General features: G+C 39.9%; 3 protein-coding genes across 3 annotated transcripts in view; 1 reads left to right on the top strand and 2 right to left on the bottom strand.

Moving 5' to 3' along the window:
- Positions 1-39: 39 nt before the first annotated feature.
- On the bottom strand, positions 40-3,045 carry iqcc (IQ motif containing C). The gene is made up of 5 exons (XM_044167759.1): positions 2,900-3,045; positions 2,508-2,651; positions 2,094-2,433; positions 1,107-1,228; positions 40-300 (listed from the first exon to the last, which is right to left on the bottom strand). The coding sequence occupies exons 1-5, from the start codon at positions 2,939-2,941 to the stop codon at positions 265-267; spliced, it is 684 nt and encodes a 227-aa protein (XP_044023694.1). The 5' UTR covers positions 2,942-3,045; the 3' UTR covers positions 40-264.
- A 96-nt stretch (positions 3,046-3,141) lies between these two features.
- fancm (FA complementation group M) overlaps positions 3,142-19,074 on the top strand; it is a 39,005-nt gene continuing 23,072 nt past the window's right edge. The window contains exons 1-4 of the mRNA XM_044167750.1: positions 3,142-3,988; positions 4,073-4,245; positions 5,982-6,059; positions 6,201-6,359. Coding sequence (XP_044023685.1) covers positions 3,292-3,988; positions 4,073-4,245; positions 5,982-6,059; positions 6,201-6,359 — 1,107 coding nt within the window. The 5' untranslated portion in view covers positions 3,142-3,291. The remainder of the gene's footprint in view (positions 3,989-4,072; positions 4,246-5,981; positions 6,060-6,200; positions 6,360-19,074) is intronic.
- Positions 8,465-17,760, bottom strand: soul3 (heme-binding protein soul3). The gene is made up of 5 exons (XM_044167758.1): positions 17,136-17,760; positions 12,247-12,341; positions 10,980-11,121; positions 10,703-10,886; positions 8,465-10,573 (listed from the first exon to the last, which is right to left on the bottom strand). Exons 1-5 carry the CDS (start codon positions 17,362-17,364, stop codon positions 10,402-10,404), a joined length of 822 nt encoding a protein of 273 aa, XP_044023693.1. The 5' UTR covers positions 17,365-17,760; the 3' UTR covers positions 8,465-10,401.

Here is a 19,074-nt window from a genome sequence, read left to right as displayed (position 1 = left end):
TGCAACAACTGCAGTGGCAACAACAGCAGTAGAAAGAAGACTTTTTAGAAAAGTATAATTTATTAATTTTTTACATTAGCAAATAACATACACAGCGTACAGGTTTCAAACATTTCAAACACATGATAATTACCACTGGAAAAAAATGTATTTACTGTGTATGTATAGAATAATAGCTTAAACAGATGCCACTTGGTTCAGTTGACTGACCGCAGTCAGGCCTTCAGTCCCACATTATCAAGTCCAGTTAGATTACTTCTGCTGTCAGGATATGCTCAGCCTATCCTTCAGTGACAAGTACTGTAGAGGAGAAGAAAGAAGGGAAAAACAATCATTAAGTCAGTTTTCTGCCAAGTTATACCTTGTAATCTACGTGGTTGGGTGAGCTAACTCCCAGTGCATGACAACAAATCTACAAAAACTTTTGGATTATATAGTTAAATATAGAAATTATTACATTCATATACAAACATGTTTCAGTCTGATTCCTCTGAGGTTTTTCTTATCAATTAAGATTGTATGCATACAACTGCATTTGATAATCACATTAGTAAATCCTGCTTTCTCTGAGTTCACTTGCAATTTACAATAAATGTTCTTTGTGCACATTACTCTGCATCTTGGCACCTTTACACCCTCTGGAGCTGCAGGGTGATGCAGGATTCATGAGGACATTAAGTTTGTTAAAGATAAATTAAGGGATACAATCGGTACACAGTCTGAGTGCAATAGGTGCAGGAAGCTGAACGAGCTAAGAAACAACATTATAGATTTATGCACTTAATACACAGGTCAGACTGTAGGAAAAAACAGGCTGAATCATTGCACATAGCTTCTGTCTCCATGTCTGTAAGTAAAAGTTGGCTGCCTTCTGGACATGCTGATTGTACTCAATAAGTAGCTACTGATGCTGCATATATACTATGGTTATTATTCATACGGATACTACGGAGAACTGATGTTTCTTGGACCCACTATACAGAATTATTATGGAGGTCACTAAATAAATTTAGTCTTGCAGCAGAGGCAATATTCTTACAGCAGGAGACTGCCACTGCTGAATTTATAGTAGGGAAACACTACATCTCCCACTTCCTCCGTCTTACCTTTTTCCTGCTATCAATGGCCTGTTGGAGCCAGAGCAGCTCCATGGTCATGGTGTTTCTATGGAGACGCAGGGCCTCTGGGGTACAGGGCACCTCCTGGGCCAAGCAGTACTGCCGGGCACCTGAAGGGGGGATGGCAAATTCAAAATGACAAATAAGGTCTTCTCACTACAGGAGACAAATCTATTTGCAACCACACAAGTTCAACATATGCTTTACAAAAAATGTCTACTTTCCTAAATCTTGTAGGTAAATACTTCTTTTTGTTTCTTCTTTTCTTATTTTTCTTAAACAAGTGAAACACCTCCCAATGAGGTAAAATAATTTAACTTGTATGCAACTCTATTTCTCCTGTTTGGACAATTTTCTTGAAGCTATTAAATATTTTTTTTTAAATAGTTTTAACGTAAATCATTAAAACAAAGTCACAATGTCTGTTGTTTTTTTCATCTATCTTAAGACCAAGACTTAAATATTCCATCATAAACAAAATGTATGTTAAAGATGGATATCATTTGTAGTGCTTACACACCAAGGTAAGTATTGAAATAATTCATTTTGTGATGATTAACAGTTTTGGTAATTGATTAATCATTTACTTCATTTATCAAGGGAAAAATGCCAAAACACTTGTTGTTTTCTAAAATATAAGGATTTTCTGCCTTTCTTTATTTCATACCTTTGTAAATTTCATATATTTACGTTTTTGACTGTTGGATGGACAAAACAAGCAATTTGAAGACATCTCCTTTGGAAATTGTGATGGGTTTTTGCAACACTATTTCTGAAATTTCATAGGTTTAAGTGATTGTGAAAATAATAGTTGAAGTTCTTTGGTTGAAGCCCTAAACAAGATACAATCTTGAACCTCTATTATAAATTAATAACGGTAGATGCTGACACAAATTAAAAGTCGTCTCATTTCAAAACGCCTTGCACACACGAAAAATAAGATGGGAGCACTACCATCATATGCACAGCTCTCACCTTTGTGAGAGTGACTATAGTTCATGTCCAGCTCCAAACTGCTCCAGACGGTGGTGGAGTCTCCTGTGCTCTCCATCACCGCTCCATCTTTATCCCCCATAGTGCTTTCTTTCTGTCCCTCTCCATCCTCTCTAACATTGCTGCTGGGGAAATAGTCCTTAGACAGAGAGGCCCGTCTGTTGGTTTGTGAATCATCTCTCTCGGCTTCTAGCAGGACACGATGATCTCCTCTCTCCTCTGATAAGGGTGATGTTGATAAATTCTGGGGACTGGCACAGACATCTAGTCCTGGATTTGAAGGCTTGCTGGCAGAGCTGCTGGGTCGTAGAAACGGGCCGTCCTGATGATGCATGAGCAAGAGCATTAGAAAAGTGCGAATAAAATCACACTCTCATAACAGTTATAGTTACTTACAGTGTCTGTAAAGTGGGGAATGGGGATAACCGTCTCCCTCCACTCTAGATGGGTCGAGCCTCCATCAATCTCTTTCACGATGTCTTCAAAGTCTTCTCGTGCACGACTGACTTCGTTTCTCACCAAGTATCCACGTGCAGATGCCTACCGAAGATAGGAGAATTACAGTAACTATAGTAACGGTAACTTATCCCCGCCGGCCTAATACCTGACTTTAGTTACGCCATTGCTAACAACGATAGCTACTATTAGCAGCCGTCTTCCAAAGTTAGCAAAAACAGCTGAACAGCCCGAACTAGCAAAACAAATTTTTACTGCAAATAACTGCAGCTATAAAACCACACCTTGGTGCATTACGACTTGAAAGAAGGCTAATTAGATAACGTCATTACCTGAAAACAGGTGAGTATCTTCTCCCATTTACTTCTGTCCATTGCTATGGTAACGTGACGGCGTTGCCCCGGAGAGCGGGAGATGAACTCGAACTTTTGATTTTGTTCCGGTGTCACACTCAAAAATTAAAAGCCTCCTTGTAAAATTTTGTCACATACCGGCTTAGCCCTTAACTTGATATATTGGCAATCAGTACAATACAGTGAAAATGTTACAATTCAAACTGTATTCAAATGACCGAAACAACTCTGGAGTAAAACCGTTATATATGTGGTGTTATATTTTGGTAAAACGTGGGCGGAAGTGATCCTGTGTTTATACATTCAGATTGCAATGTTGCTGCGCCTCGCGTGCCACTTTTTCTCAAAGTTTTTCGCCACAACTCGTGAAAATGAGTAGTGGTTCAAATCAGAGGACTTTGTTCCAGACTTGGGGAGCATCCGCTTCTCAAAACAAAGTTGTTCAATCGAAAAAAGATGGCAAGAAACCCGCTGGACGGCGCAGAATAACCGCAATCAACACTCCACAGGCAGCTCCAACACACCCTCCTCGAAATCCTCTATGGACTGACATAGGTCAGGGGTCCACGTACACATCAGAGAACCAAGTGAGGACAGAGGACTTTACACCTGTGGCTGAAGATGACGACGATGATCTGATGCTGATCGCTGTTTATGAAGCTGAAAAGAGCCTGCAACTTGATGATGCAAACTCTTTTCAATATGACAACCCTGAAGGAATAGAGAGCACTGCCCTCTCTCCCATCCCGTCAGGTGGGCAGACATATCCAGACTTCCCTGGCTTTGACAGGTCCTCAGCTAAGGTATGGATTTACCCCACCAACTATCCCATCAGGGAGTACCAGCTGAAGATATCAGAGGCTGCCCTGTTTCAGAACACACTGGTGTGTCTTCCCACTGGTCTGGGAAAGACCTTTATAGCCTCTGTGGTTATGTACAACTTCTACCGCTGGTATCCATCAGGGAAGATTGTATTCATGGCTCCCACCAAACCTCTGGTGGCACAACAGATCGAGGCCTGTTATAAAGTGATGGGGATCCCTCAGGCACACATGGCTGAGCTGACAGGTAACAATAGTGCCACAAAAACCATGACAATCATCTTTCCTCTGTTAGCCTTTACTAACAAGTAGTCCATTTCCTTCTCCGCAGGCAGCACAGCAGCAAAGCAGAGACAGGAAGTGTGGAGGACCAAGCGCGTCTTTTTCCTCACCCCTCAGGTCATGGTGAACGATCTGTCCAGACAGACCTGCCCGGCCCAGCAGGTCAAATGCGTGGTGATCGATGAAGCCCACAAGGCTCTGGGCAACCATGCCTACTGCCAGGTACACAAACCTGTCGCTAATGATCACTGCTTGCCGTTCAATTCAGTTATATTTCACTGCTGACTATATTTCCAGGTTATATTTTACTTGCCAAGTCCAATTCAATAAAGTGACTTAAAAGTGAGAAATTAAACTAAATAAAGATTTAAAGTAACACTCACTCTTATAAACTTGAAAGGTGGTTGTGAGAAGTCTGTTGCAGAGAATGGAGGCTACGGTCATACTTAAGGAGCAAGTTATTACCAACAGATACTATTTTTGTTCTCTCCTCTTCATCTTCACTTTGTGCATCACTGGATGTTCACACTGACACTGGTGAAAGCACTGGAGCGAGAACTGTAGCTAGCTAGAATTGTGATTTGAAACAGTCAAAGCATTTTGAGAGTAGTATGGCACTTTATTCACTTTTATTAGTTTATTTCCTAGTAGGATCGGGTGATGTAACAAAATACTGTACACCAAGGTAGCTATGCCCATAATATCTCTGGTTGTACTACTAGACCATTGTGGGCAGCGTTGCAAATCAGTGAGCAGGGCAATTTTCATAAGATTTTTGCTTCAATGTAATGGAGTATCTAGATTTGTCAGGTATTTAATTAATTTTAATCCAGTTTTTTTCATCTATTTAAGGACCAAGACCTAAATATTACATCATAAACAAAATGTATGTTGGATATCATTTGTAGTGCTTAAACATCAAAATAAGTGCTAAAACAATTAATTTTGTCGATGATTAACAATTTTCATAATCGATTAATCATTTATGTCATTTTTCACACTATTTCTGAAATCTTATAGGCTTAAGTGAATGTGAAAATAATTGTTAGTTGAAGCCGTAAAGAAGATAGAATATTGAACCTGTATTATAAATTTTTAAAGAAAATGATACAGTGGTGTTAAAAAGTGTTTGCCCCCTTCCTGATTTCTTTTGTCTTTCTTGCCTAGTCAAAGTCCTGACCTGAATCCTATTGAGATGCTGTGGCATGACCTTAAAAAGGCAGTTCATGCTCGAAAACCCTCCAATGTGGCTGAATTACAACAATTCTGCAAAGATGAGTGGGCCAAAATTCCTCCACAGCGCTGTAAAAGACTCATTGCAAGTTATCGCAAACGCTTGATTGCAGTTGTTGTTGCTAAGGGTGGCCCAACCAGTTATTAAGGTTTAGGGGGCAATCACTTTTTCACACAAGGCCATGTAGGTTTGGATTTCCCTTAATAATAACAACCTTCATTTAAAAACTGCATTTTGTGTTTACTTGTGTTATCTTTAACTAATATTTAAATTTGTTTGATGATCTGAAACATTTAAGTGTGACAAACATGCAAAAAAAATAAGAAATCAGGAAGGGGGCAAACACTTTTGCACACCACTGTAGATGCAGACACATCAATTAAAAGTAATCTCATTTCATAACGCCTTGCACACACACAAAAAGAGCTGGGAGCGCTACCATCATGTGCACAACTCTCACCTTTGTGAGAGTGACCATAGTTCATGTCCAGCAGTTACTCAATTGATTTTACAGAAAATGTACTATATAATGATTTATATCCACGTTGTGATATTAAATTACATATACTGTGAAAGAGGACTTTATCTAATCGCTCACTTGTATTTTCTAGGAGGAGGGGCTTCTTTAGGTTTGCATTTTAACACTTTTAGTCTGTTAAATATTTGGACTATTCAAATAAAGTGCTAACAATGACCTATACTTTATCCTCTCCCTGTTACTCAGGTGATCAGACAGCTTGGCAGCCAGACTTTACAATTCCGCATCCTGGCCCTTAGTGCAACTCCAGGGGGAGATACCAAGGTAAAAACAATATACATTAAATGTTTATATACTATAAATCCCCTTTGTCTCTCTGGCCTAATGTGACCTAAAAATAAAAATTCTCCATTTAACTATTCTCAAATCTGATTGAACCTCTCCTCTCTTACTCCATCCCTGCAGTCGGTGCAGTCGGTGATCTCCAATTTGCTCATCTCACACATTGAGCTGCGTTCAGATGAGAGCCCAGACATCCAGGCCCATTCCTACCAGCGCAGTGTGGATAAAGTGGTGGTTCCTCTAGGGGAGACCCTTTCTGCTCACCAGGCGCGCTACCTACAGGTAGGCACAAGCAATCTTGCATCATATATAGCAAAACTCCTCCCTGTCTTTACAGCTTTTATTTTTTTCCTACAAATAAACTTCTGACATAACAGTCAGGGTTTAGGGGATGTAAAGAAGGTCACTTTTTTTATACAATGCCAAGCACCAAGAATGGATTTCTTTCTTGTTGATACCAAAACTACTTAACTACTACTTAATGTTTTCACTGTCAGATTCATATCAGTAATAAATACAAAAACACACATGCAGACAAGTACATTCACACTGAGACAAAAGGTATGTTGAGCGTGTGACATTTGTTTTTTTGGTGCTTTGCTGCCACCTTGTGGTCACGGTTTGCTTGCTTCTGTTGTAAAAAATCCTCAGCTGTAATCCTTCTCTCAGAATCACATGTCTTTCCTCTGGCTGTGTGTTTCTTACTGGGTCAGTTAATATTAAATGGATTGATTTGTCTTGAAAGCAACATCCTGTCACACTTGGTGGTCTGGCTTACAGTGCTGGTGGACTAAATGGTTCTGGATTATTAACGGACCCTACAGGCTCTCTCCTTGTCATGGGTTGCTTCACTGTCTGTGTGTACTTTATTGTAAATGTGCAGCTGCACTTCATCTGCCTCAACTGGCTGGACAACTGGAATGTGACGCCTACATTTGAACATTTAGACCTGTTTTATCTTGTGTATATAGCTCTGTTAGGTCTTCTTTGTGTCTTTTCTTCCCTCCTTTCTGATTCTTTTTGGATTGTTTGTAATAATAGAGCTTTTCTTGTTTGTTCTTTAATTGCTTTGACTTTCATTTTTCATCTTCTCTTCATATTACCCCCTGCCTGGATGGCATCTGCAACCTGCTTGTTAAGCGCCATTTCCCACTGCTCTCCCTTAATTTGACCAGACAGTACACAAAATAGAGGTAACGCTGTATTCAGGTGTAAAATGAGCAACCCAGCAGTCATTCAGGTGGAATTTAATGATTGTTGAGCAAATTAGAAAAATGAACCAGTCATGCAGACTTGTTTTTTGGGCTCAGTTGTGTGCTTTTCCTTCAGTTTTTGGCCCATTTTATCTCAGACATTAGAGACCAGTATTCGCCCATATAACCAGAAAATAGCCTTGTTTTCTTGTGTCTCAGCATCGTGGTTTTGATTGAGCATGGGTGGAGGTTTTATAGACAATACGTGTAATGTCACTGAACATCTAGGCCACTGTGTTCAAGCCAGTGCTGAGATATTCGTCTTGAAGTTTGCACCCTGTCTTGTGTTTTTAATGAAAACAGATGGTGTAATTTAGGGCGGAAGTTTTAGTGGCATTCCACATAAATTAAAAAAATCTTTATTTTCAGAAAAACAGATGTCATGTTTAAACACACAAGTTCTGTTTTTCACATTTATTACAATATTATGTTTACCTTTGCCTCAGCTGCAAACTAAAGACTGTTAATCAAATTCTTCATGTTAATTTCCATCAGCTTGTTGTTTCTCCATCAGACACTATATACAGTTTACTGTATTGTGCAAGAGGCTGCACTTTGATACACTATAATGTGTGTGTGAGACCTGCTTGTGAGAACTCATCATGTTACTATGCTTCAGTAACTGAGCACCAGTTCTTGTGAAATGGGTTATGCCATATGTTTCAGAACAAAGTAGGGTGTGACCCCTTTTGCTTGCCACATTTGATCCCATAAAAAGGAAGAAATACCCTATAGGTATATTCTGTAGTAAGTATACAGTACTTGTTGGCTGGTACAAACGCAGATAACTAGTCTGAAACACAGCCTAATACACTTGTCTTGCATCTGTTTTAATGCTGAGTATAAAGCTGAAATGAAATTTTCTCAACAACTGCTCAGTTGTTTCATTATTAAGAAAGAATATTACTTGTTAACTACATGTATATTCCACATATCAAAACTGGGGGGGGATTTCATTAATAGCCTATTAGAGGATTTGACATTTGCTGCAGATAGCACTTAGCAAGGGATGAGGTTAATCATGACCTCCTCAATGCCATATGACTGGACATTATTGTTATATTGAAACACATCCCAGAACTGTGTAGAACTTGTGTATTGTGTATATGAACCCAACAAAACTCAGCATCACTGTACATTTCAAAAGACAGAAGACAAGCACATTTTTATTGAACAAAGAAAACCACAGTAGCTCTTGTTGTTGCACTTGAATTTTCACAAAACAGTACACTTTTGCAAAACACTACAAAAATAAGCAAAAAAAAAGGAAAGAATTTAAATCCTCACACTTGATGTTCTATATAACCAGGCTCTTAAAGGGAAAACCTACCCACATGTATCATGGCTTTGCAAGTGAACACACTACAGCATATCAACTCTACAATCATTTAATGCAAAATTAATTCTTTGCATTTGGTATCTTATCAACCTGCTTGACTTTCTTAACTGTTCATTTCTTTGTTTTACTTTTTTTGTGTGTTAAATAAAATAAAACCAATTTGAGCTTATAATTTCACTTTTAATTTTACACATTTAATAGGTCTCAGTAACTTCAAGCCTAAGCATTTCATAGGATGCCCCTGTCCTGATAAAAATCCTCACACAGTGAGGATTTGGCTAGTTCACTTCCAGTTTTATTTCACTGGCACCCAAGCAGTAAATGTACATTTCCAAAGCAGAAACATTCCTACATTACTGTGAACCCTAGGTGTAGCTAGTTTGACGCATTTCACTTAGTTTATGTTGCATAATAGTGAACATAAACATACATACTTCTTTCACTCTGACTTCATAGACTCTCTTTAGATTGATGATAGAACATTAAAAACAGTTTTAACTAAAACAGAATTGAGCTTTCTTCTACTAAAAACAAAGTAAATCACAGTAGAGATATTCTCTGTGCTGTGTCTTTTCTTGGTTGCATTGTCTCTACCCAGCAGCAGTGGTATTTGAATGAGTGAATGCATACTCAATAACATTGACACAGAAGAGCATGAGAAAGAGGTACATAACTAACTATTCCTGTGTGTGAACAGACTTGAAACACGAGGAATGCATTGACTTGCATCAAGGATGTATATAATATATAAGTACTTTTATGATTGTCCTTCAGCAGTAAAATCTGTGAGTTTTTCAGTGTTTGGTTTGTAGAAGTAACATTTGTTTTACCCTCTCCCTGTAGCTGTACATTCATTCTATATTAGTGTCACCTATTTTGTTGAGTGTATTTATGGTTGAAGAAACCAGTTCTGGTTCGGGTTGTTTTGCATGCTGCACATCCCCTCCCCAACCTGTCATACCAGCCACTCAACACACCCTTACATTGGTTCAGGTTAGTGGCCCAGGAACTGTAATAACTTAGTTGCTGATTGTTGGTTATCAGGTAAATATTGCACTTATTGTTGAAACAAAATAACTGTTTATGCAGTGTGACTGGCATCACATAGACTTGTAACCTGTAGTGAATTATGAAGTACAGAAATAAAAAAAACAGTGGCTCAACAGTGACAGTTGAACTCACCTCAGCAAGCTAGAGGATGTCAGAGAAACTATATTTTTCTGCTGTGCAACAAACAGAAAAGGAGCATGTCCACTGGAAACCTGTTTCCGCTGTGGAAAAACAGGCTGCTGCATGTTTCTGACAGCACTCAATGGTCACCGTGTTCACAGAGTGCTAGGAGTTAAAACTACTTCAACTTTTAACAAGAGAGTACTGTGTTCGAAAGCTTTTTTAGCCATCTCAGTGTAAGAGCAGGAGATGAATGCTATGCTTCACCTTAGTATCTGGGTTGTGTCCGAGAGTATGGCAGTGGTTTAGTTCAGTTCTAAAGGGTGAAATGAGAATCTATCTAAATGAACATGAATAAAAATTCACTGAGGGTAAAGAAAAGGCTGCATTTTTTTCAGGCCCCAACTGATCTGGAGTGTGCTGGGCTGGTGGTCATTTCAGGTAGAGGTGGTGACTAAAGAGGATTTTGCACCTGAGGCTGTAGCTGGGCTGCGGCAGTGTTAAGGAAGTCTTTATGAGGCTCATGGGTCACATATAGGATGCTGCTTAATCCTCTCGTCCCTCAGGGTCGCTCTAGGAACCAGATCTCATTCTGACGGTTGCTGTGAGCAGGGTTGGTATAGCCGGCCACGATGAACGTGCCGCTGACGTATACACCAGGAGAGTCGAGCAGCTCGGCCATGGCATTGATCTGATTAATGATGGTCACTTCATTGGTGGGCCCAGTAAAGGCCCTGGAAGAAGCAGGGAGTGGTGCATGAGTATGAGATATCAAATTACTAATTATTGCACCATTGGTCATTGATTAAACAGTAAATTTAGGAATAGTACAAGTGGTAATTTTTATTTTATTTTCTACTGACCTTGTGTATACAGTAGTGGCAGGCCAGAGCTCTATGATGATCTCGTTGTCAGTAGGTTGTGGGGGCTGGGCCTGATGCTCAGCGGGAAGGAAATATGCCACAATGACATCATGGGAGACCACAGAATGGTTCTCATCCGTGCGCACCACTGTGACGATGGGGAGCGTCATGCCCAGGTATTCATCTACAGATGTAAAGGAACGGCAATTGAATTGAAAATGAAGACAAGGCAGCACTTTATTGTGTGTATTAAATGGCCCCTTGCTTGTGGACTTACCTATTGTATTCTGCTGGCAGATGTACCTCATTATCCTCATAAAACCATAGGCGATGCTCTGTTCATATGTGTCCTTATGCATCGTTATACAAGCCCAGTGGCCCTTTTCGTATTGGCGTTTCTCATACAGCAGCTCCCCACACTGAAAAAGTACAGATGACGAAAGTATTGATTTAATTGACTTAAGTCTTCTTATGAAACTGTTTTCTGTAACATGGGAGTTTTTCCCTCTACACATTTACAAAGCTCTATTTGGGCACAATACATATTGTACAGTCACCACTGCAGCTCAGGTGTATGAAATTCAGTTTGTATATTGCTTGCTGTCCATGTGCTGTCCTTTTAACAAGGCACTGAAACCTGCTCTAAGAATAGGGTGCCACGACTGTCCTTTGTTTAACCGGAGTCTCCAGCCCAATTTTAATGAACTAATTAACTGAAGTTAAACCAATTAACCCTCTTTATTTATATGGTCCCCGAAGGAGTTTAGACGGCTTATTGTATTGGGTGACATGATCATCTTGTCGAAAATAAATAGCTGACCCATACTCGCACAGAAGATCTGCATGCGATCGTAGATGGACAATGATGCTGTTGATTCTTTATGTGATGAGACGCCTGATTTATTTGTTTGTTGTTGTATGTCCATCATCATCATCCAGTTTTTAGAGGTGTTCTGTGCATCTCAGTATTATCAAATCCATTTGTTATTGGTTAGAACAATAACATGAAGCTTTTTATGTGGGCATCATAATCTGCACTGTCACACTTAAATAACACGTATATGTTCACGTGAAGGCAACAGCTGACCTAAAATGAACTAACAACCAATTCAATCAAATTTAACAGAAATGGCAGAAAAAGGGAGCTCTGGAATAGTCTGTTCCTCCAAGAACATGTTTAATCTCATTATGTAGTTATTTCTGTATCCTTGTTGATTCATGTTATTCAAAGTTGTTTTTATCAGCTACTCCAGTTTGGACATTTTGTTATTGATGTGAGCTCCTTGCATCTAGCAGTTGACTGTCCTTGTGGTCCTGTAGTGTAGACTAAGGTTTCTGACTGCTACTCTTCAAAGATTGGGTTGTCATGCAAGGTCTTCCTTTGCAGGTCAAATCTCTGGTGCAGACACACTTATCTACTTTAAACTAGGTTATTGCTAACCAATTTAATAGCTTTTACCTTTTTTATATAGAATATGAAAATGTAAATATAAAAGACGGGGGTTACTCAAGCTGAAAGTATGTAGATAATTTATCGTGGTCACCTTCTCTTTGCGTGCGAGGAGAGTGAAAGGAACGTGTTCTCTGTGACTGCGTCCTTGGTTGTTGCTGGTTAGCTGTTGAATGGGCTCTGCCATATCTGTCAACAGACAAACAATACGTGATCAGTTTAAACCGTTGTCCAAAAATAAAGTTGTTTGCATGAGCAAAAACATGTTTTATAAGAGCAAACAAATAAACTAGCACTTGCTTTCTTCCGAAACAAATGCCACTTTGGCTGCATACTGTTTTAGCCATTCACAAGATGCAATTATGCCTCTTTTCTTGATACTGTGTGTTTTGGGCCTGCACGTAAAAGAAATTAAAATATATTAAAGCAGAAGCTATGTGTGATTTTTACATACTGATTGCGTATATACAGTTCATATACTTCCATACAACTATTTCCCTACTCACATCATATCTACACTTGCAGCCTCCTGTCTCTAATTTGTAAAATACATCCTCACTTCCAGTAATCTGCTGGCTGGCAGTGTTGGTAGTTCGCGTGAGCAAAGGCTGCCAGATGGTCAGAGCACTGTGCCAGGATGTCGCAGAGTGTAATGTTTATTGGAGCTGATAGGGAGAACACTGACTAAAGCTGCGTAAGGCCAGGTATAGTCTGGTATTATCACAGGGGGACTACAGCAGTAGCCAATGCTTTTGAAAAACTGCAGCATATTTTACCTATTACCAAATATTTCATGAAAATTAGCAGCATTTTATGTTTCAACAATGTAGTTTGCCCCATATGGAGCTGTAACAATTTTTATCCAACCATAGGAAATCAAACCTGCTATAAATTCTTTTATTAGGCGCATGTTACAGGTATAAATTTAGCTGCACATGCTTAAACTGTAGTATGGACCATACTGCATAATACTACGAGCAGACCATAGGAGCAACTCATCAATATAACACAGACCCTTTTAGTCAGATTAAATAATAGCATTATGTTCCATTGTCAAACTGTCAAATACAAGGCACTCAATGTGAACCCAATTCAGTCACATTTTGTCAGTCAATACCGTGGAGGATATCTGGGTCAGGGGGATCTTTGGTATGTAGGTGATCAATCCTTTGACAACAAACAAAGCTGTGGGTTGGTGTGCCTGTGAGAGAGTGTGGACATTTCTGCAGTATGAAACTCATTCAGCAGGATCTCATGGAATCAGGGTTGCACTATATATCACTGATTAGGAGGAGTGGCTTGGCGTGGATAACTACCATGTACAGTATGTGACAGTAAAATATTACCTCCCATTTTGTGTGACTTCAATAAGAGAGACAAGGAGGGGAAGAAAACACACCACAGCTTTAAACCATATTCTTATCCAAATGTTTTACATTGCATCTATGTCAGACTGTCAGCAGTAGTAGACCTACATTTAGCACAGAATTTGAACAGAATACCCTGATGTAATGTCTACTCTTTGCAGAAAGATTGATGGAAAAAACATTTTTGCAAAAAATACAGTACATAGTGCAGCGCCAAATCCAGAAATAGGGTTAGAGTTCAGCTCCCTATAGTAAGTGGTAAGTGTGCATTCTATTTCTGGCTGTACTTGTGTGTAAAATTACATAATGCAATATAATGCAAAACAGACAGACAAGTGCGGAGAAGTAGGAAACTGTGTAAGAACTATTGCACTACTATCAATAATCACCTGTGTACCAACTTTACATCACCAGGTAGACTAGCTCCATACAGAAACTAAAATCTCTTAAATGTGTCAAGACTGGGGCCTATTGAGTTTCACAGTCATGCAAGTTGACTGACTTCAGTAAGTTGAACCCAAAGCCCTTTTGCTTCAGAGACAATGTGGGGTATGTGTATTTTTGCATGCAATTATAAACTTTGACAACCACTGCTGGGAAATGTTAATGTGTTGACTGGCCTGTGATATTAACAGTGGCACTATACATCAATGGGAACAGACCACAGAAACATGCTCATTCTTGTTTTCATTAATCTGTTTAAAACACACTTACTTAAATAGTTGAAAAATGTCAGCATTGTCACAACAGATTGGTGTGGTAGAAAGATCATCATGCAATTATGTAGGGTTTGTGTTTGGCATAAGAACACTGATGTTTAATTTGTTTTTCATTTCTTGGGTGTGCTAAGGCACTTATTATTGTCAATATTTATGAAGGGAGACTAAGACAAGGTCAACTTTCTTAATTAACTGTTCATTTGGGGTTCACGGATGTAAAGTTAAAAACACACCAAGCTAGCAGTCCTTCATGCATCCTCTTCAGTTGATAGTATCTGCTCCTCTGAGCTCATGAAAATGAGGCATGAAAATCATACAGTCAAAGTGTAAAGAGCTTTTATACTGTACCAATAGGTTTTACTGCAAGAGTCAAAGATATAAAATAGTATGGGTGTGTCTTAAGTGTCTTGTTACCATGGCCACCATTTAAACAATATAGGTGGTATCTCTCTGTGGAGAGCTCCCACCTCACTGCTGTCCATCCAACTCCATCCCAATTAGAGCAAAGGAGTTTAATGAGGCCTTGGCTTGTGTCCTTAGCTACAGTAGTGTAGTCCAGGACTAATCAGCCACAACCTCAGTACCAGTACAGACAAGGCAGCTAATCCTCCCTGAGTCAGAAAGCCCTCAATTAGTGCTGTGGTCTGGGGATGTGCAAGTCTGTGTTAGTGGATTCTCAGTGGGAATCCAGTTAGACGACAAATAGCCTAACCAGGTGGTTCCCAACTTGGGGTCAGGACCCACCAAAGTGATAGCGGAGAATAACAAATGACTTCTACACTAAACTATGTTTTTTTTTTTTTACTTTGCTCTAATAATTATTTTAAGTAAACAATTTTATGAGGGAAAATCACTTTGGTTAAACTGCTTATGACTTACAGGCGCACGTAGACAGTGCTTCATTTTAAGGAGACACAAGCCAAAAAGGTTGGGAACCCATGGCTAACAAGTATTACCTTACACAAGTTGAACTAATAAAGAGGGCTTTGATATTCATTTTGTTTATTGATGTGTACCCTACAAGGTGAAGTTAGATATCTTAAGTGTGTTTTGAAAATAGCATTTATTTGCTGTCAAGCGGGAATTAAAATGTTGACGTTTAGCTCATCTCAACGGGTGTATTGTTCTGGTCTGTAGCTCCAGAGTTCAGAACAACTGCTGTTGTTGTCTCCAGCTGAGCGCAGTGGCTGGACTTGTATGGTAAAATCAGACTCCTGAAGCCAAGTCAACAAAATCAATCATTGATTGTAGGCACAGAAAAACTCAAATTAAATTTGGGTACTTTTGAAGTATATTGGTCAACAATTTTCCAGAGAAAATGCTGGAATAATGGTAACAGACTTTGGAGATGAACCCATGAATGAAACCATTAACATCATGAGAGACAATATCCCTGACTAAAATGGCGGGCATAGTTGTCTCACAAAATCATAGTCGCTCCTTGCTTTGTTTTCTTTTTTTTTGACAACAGGGCACTTTGTATACCTCACGAGATGCCAGATAAATGTCCATTATCCGGTTCTGACTGTAAGAGCAATATTTGAATATCATTAATGCAAAAAATATTAAAAATTGATTTATTTTAGGGTGTACGTTTTGCTGTCCCTATTTTTGTGTATGTTAAAAAGTAGGGGTGTCACAATTCTCCAAATCCACGACTTGAAACTTTTTTTTCCCCCTGCACTGACGGCTTTGCCATTTTCTGTATCTACACAAGTTCTCTGCTCAGTCGAGACTTTCTTGGTTTCCACAATTACTCCGCAGAATTGGAGTTCCCATAATTTAGACGAAGTGAAACCTTTTCAGAGTTGCAGCTTTGTAATTTGGCCCAGAAAGTTACCTCCTGTACTCCGGTCCAGACGGATGAACGGATGGCTAGTGGGTAAATGGCGTGGTAGGTGAAGAGAAGACTGATCCGGCCTAACAAACGGCGGACTTTTTTGACGCGCTTCCAGGCGTTGGCAGGCTAGCGACGGACACTTTCGGACGGACTGACCGCTTCCCTGGGTGTGTCCCTGGGTGTCTCAGCTGCAGGCTACCGGTGAGCTACGCGGAGTCTCTTTTGAAGTGTTTTCTTCCGACGCGCGCGCGCAAGTAGGCGGCGGTGGAGAGAAAATAAAAACACCGGGAGAATCACGGATCCTGCTTTTGATTTCAAAATCTAAAAGTGGTTGCTATGCCAAGAACTGGTTGCCAAGCTCTCAGAATGGTTGCTAATGGCAACCCTTACTGTCGAGTCCTGCTATTACTTCATTAGTATTAGACCATACTCCTACAATAATAGCACTATCGTTTTGTTATAATATCTGTGATATTGTTCTGTCCTATTACAATATTTAAACCGACAAGAGGAAACAGGGATTTGCTATTATATGCCTGATAGAATTAATGGTGATACTTGACTATCTCTCATCTCATCATCAAACTAGAAGTCCCATGACCACACTTGAGCAAACACAACTCTGTACCTTGTTGTTATTGTTGTGTAAAAGTACAACCTGTCTTCATGCTAGGAGTTGAGCTGAGTGCTCCAAGGTTTGGCCTTGCATTTAATGCATTAACGTGTTTAAAAATTATACAGTTATATACGAAACGTATGTTTGCCTGAAGGGCAGAGAATGCGTTGTCCTGGCTGGGAATGGTTTATGCCTCACTGCAAACTAGGTCAATGTACATGGTGGTATGCTTTGAGGAAGTTGAGCCATAGTACCTTAACTCAAGTCAAACATGTCTTTAGTTGTTTTTACTTGTCTGTAAACTTCACGTGAAAGTTTATCTCAAAAAAGGAGGCTGGGCCAAAACAGAGGGGACTAAAACCTAAAAGTTATTTGTTTGCTAACATTAGTGCGTTGTAGCTTATGTGTCTGTTTGTTCTCGTGGTATTTATTATTTTTTACCTTGAGAAACTTCCACTTGGTGTCCCCTCGCTACGTCCTGCCAGTAATGCAGCAGTCGGTCTTCGTATTCCTCCGTGGTTTCTCCATCTTTTTTGAGGCTGCCGTTGTCCGAGTCTGACAGCTGGTCTTCGGTGAAAGACTCCAGGTCCTCCAGGGAGATCATCCCGTGTTGGTCGGGCCCGCTGCGGTCACCACCGCCGCCGCTCATTTGGCAGCCACCTCGGTCCATTTCTGTTTGTACGACTACACTAGTACCTACCGAGGAAAAATACCTCTAAAAGTTACTTATGAATCGCCGTTGAATTTGCGCTTCGTTTAAGTGTTTTAATAATCTTAATCTTTTTTCCTCGGACCTCGGTGAGTTGCTCGTCCGGATTAGGACAACCGTTACTTTCTGGACAACAAACCAGGCACTACGAAGCTTTCCAAGACACATGTAGCCATAATCATATTCGCAATGTTATATCTGACTTAAACGAGCCATTACTCCTTCGCTGGGTGTACGTTTCATTCGCTAAAACACGAGAAAGAAGCGGCGCGACGCTGCCCTCCTTTTAGCCGAAGGTGAATGCGATGTTTACAGGAGAAGAGGGCGGACCACGTGACACTACTGGCTCACGCAACCTCCTCCTCCTCCTCCTGCTGCTGTTGCTGCTTCCCGAGACGATAAATACCCGAGACCCCCCCACACATTTCCTCCAACAGTAATCCCAGAAGGGGTCAAGATGGCAACAGTAACAAAAGGTGCCCTTTGACAGTCAGCATTGGTCTTCAACAGCATCTTAGCAGTAGTTTCCAAGTGCCTTTTGTGGTTTTTATTTCCTAATTTACCTGTTTATATGTGAGTACAGGTGCCTATTTGTTATGTGCTGTAGCCCATAGAGCTGTAACTGCAAGGGTTAGACATTTTAATGGTGTTTTTATTATGCCACTAACAACTATAGATGATACCAACAAAGTAAACAAACACCATTTTGATTTTGGGACAGTTTACATTCACTTCGCGACGGTTAAAATTGTTTTTCGGGATGGTTCTGGGACAGTGGTGAAACAAAGTTAGTCTGGAGCCCTGCCTGTTTGTAACAGTGACACCTGGTTGCACGTACAGGTGTGATTATTTGCACTCCAACCGTTTAAGAAATTGATGAATGTCTTTAACAGTATGGACATCCAGTGGTAGAGGGAACAGGGAGTAAATTAAAAGTGTGTGTGCATCTACACATGTGCCTGTGTGACAGCCATGACTATCTTGTAAGTTTAATAGGAGAGGGAATACAGACCCACTGCAACATACTTTAAAATATACAACAATCTGCTCGGACACAAACACCAGAAGACCTGAAAAAGAGGAACAATAATGCATTTAAAATAATAATCTCTTTTGTTCTTTGCTTAGCTTTTTTCATGTCTTATTATTTTAATAATTTGTCTTTTATTGACGTTGATGGTAAACAAATATTTTCCTTGCAAGGATAATAAACAAACTTGAACTTGTGCGCTCGCTAGGGGACAGGCTAAGCAGGATTTTCTCTGATCTGTGTCACTGCAACAGCCAGCCACCATGTTGCACCCGTCAACACACACGTAGAGAGGACATTATGTAATCCTCTATAGTCTGTGGGGGAGTCTCCATGTAAATACACACATGCAAACACAGACACACGTACACTAATGTACACACACACACACACCCTACAGTACTCTACACTCAACATTTACCCACCTACACCATTACTTGGTTTGTGTTTGTCCTTATGTTTTCTCTTTATAAAGGAGAGCAACTTGTAATAAGTATTGATGATGACAAGGCAAGCTTTACCATGCAGACACACATACTAATAAGTCCCTCCAATGTTGACATGCAGGAGTGAGAGTTCAGCTTAGTGTAGGTTCTGTTATTAATGGCTGCCTACAGACTGGCTTTTTCACTGATTCCCCG

This window comes from Siniperca chuatsi, linkage group LG15 (assembly GCF_020085105.1).
Source record: "Siniperca chuatsi isolate FFG_IHB_CAS linkage group LG15, ASM2008510v1, whole genome shotgun sequence".
In the NCBI taxonomy this organism is placed as follows: domain Eukaryota; kingdom Metazoa; phylum Chordata; class Actinopteri; order Centrarchiformes; family Sinipercidae; genus Siniperca; species Siniperca chuatsi.
Note: the sequence above shows the minus strand (reverse complement) of the source record. Positions and strands in the feature narration are given on the sequence as shown.

Coding starts and splice junctions, on each gene's coding strand:
- soul3 (XM_044167758.1), bottom strand. CDS start 17,364: ATGGACCGAGGTGGCTGCCAAATGAGCGGCGGCGGTGGTGACCGCAGC. Junction 10,887..10,979: donor CTGCCAGCAGAATACAATAG/GTAAGTCCACAA, acceptor TTACATCTGTAG/ATGAATACCTGGGCATGACG. Junction 10,574..10,702: donor GCCACTACTGTATACACAAG/GTCAGTAGAAAA, acceptor TGCTTCTTCCAG/GGCCTTTACTGGGCCCACCA.
- iqcc (XM_044167759.1), bottom strand. CDS start 2,941: ATGGACAGAAGTAAATGGGAGAAGATACTCACCTGTTTTCAG. Junction 2,652..2,899: donor AGATACTCACCTGTTTTCAG/GTAATGACGTTA, acceptor TATCTTCGGTAG/GCATCTGCACGTGGATACTT. Junction 2,434..2,507: donor TTCCCCACTTTACAGACACT/GTAAGTAACTAT, acceptor ATGCATCATCAG/GACGGCCCGTTTCTACGACC.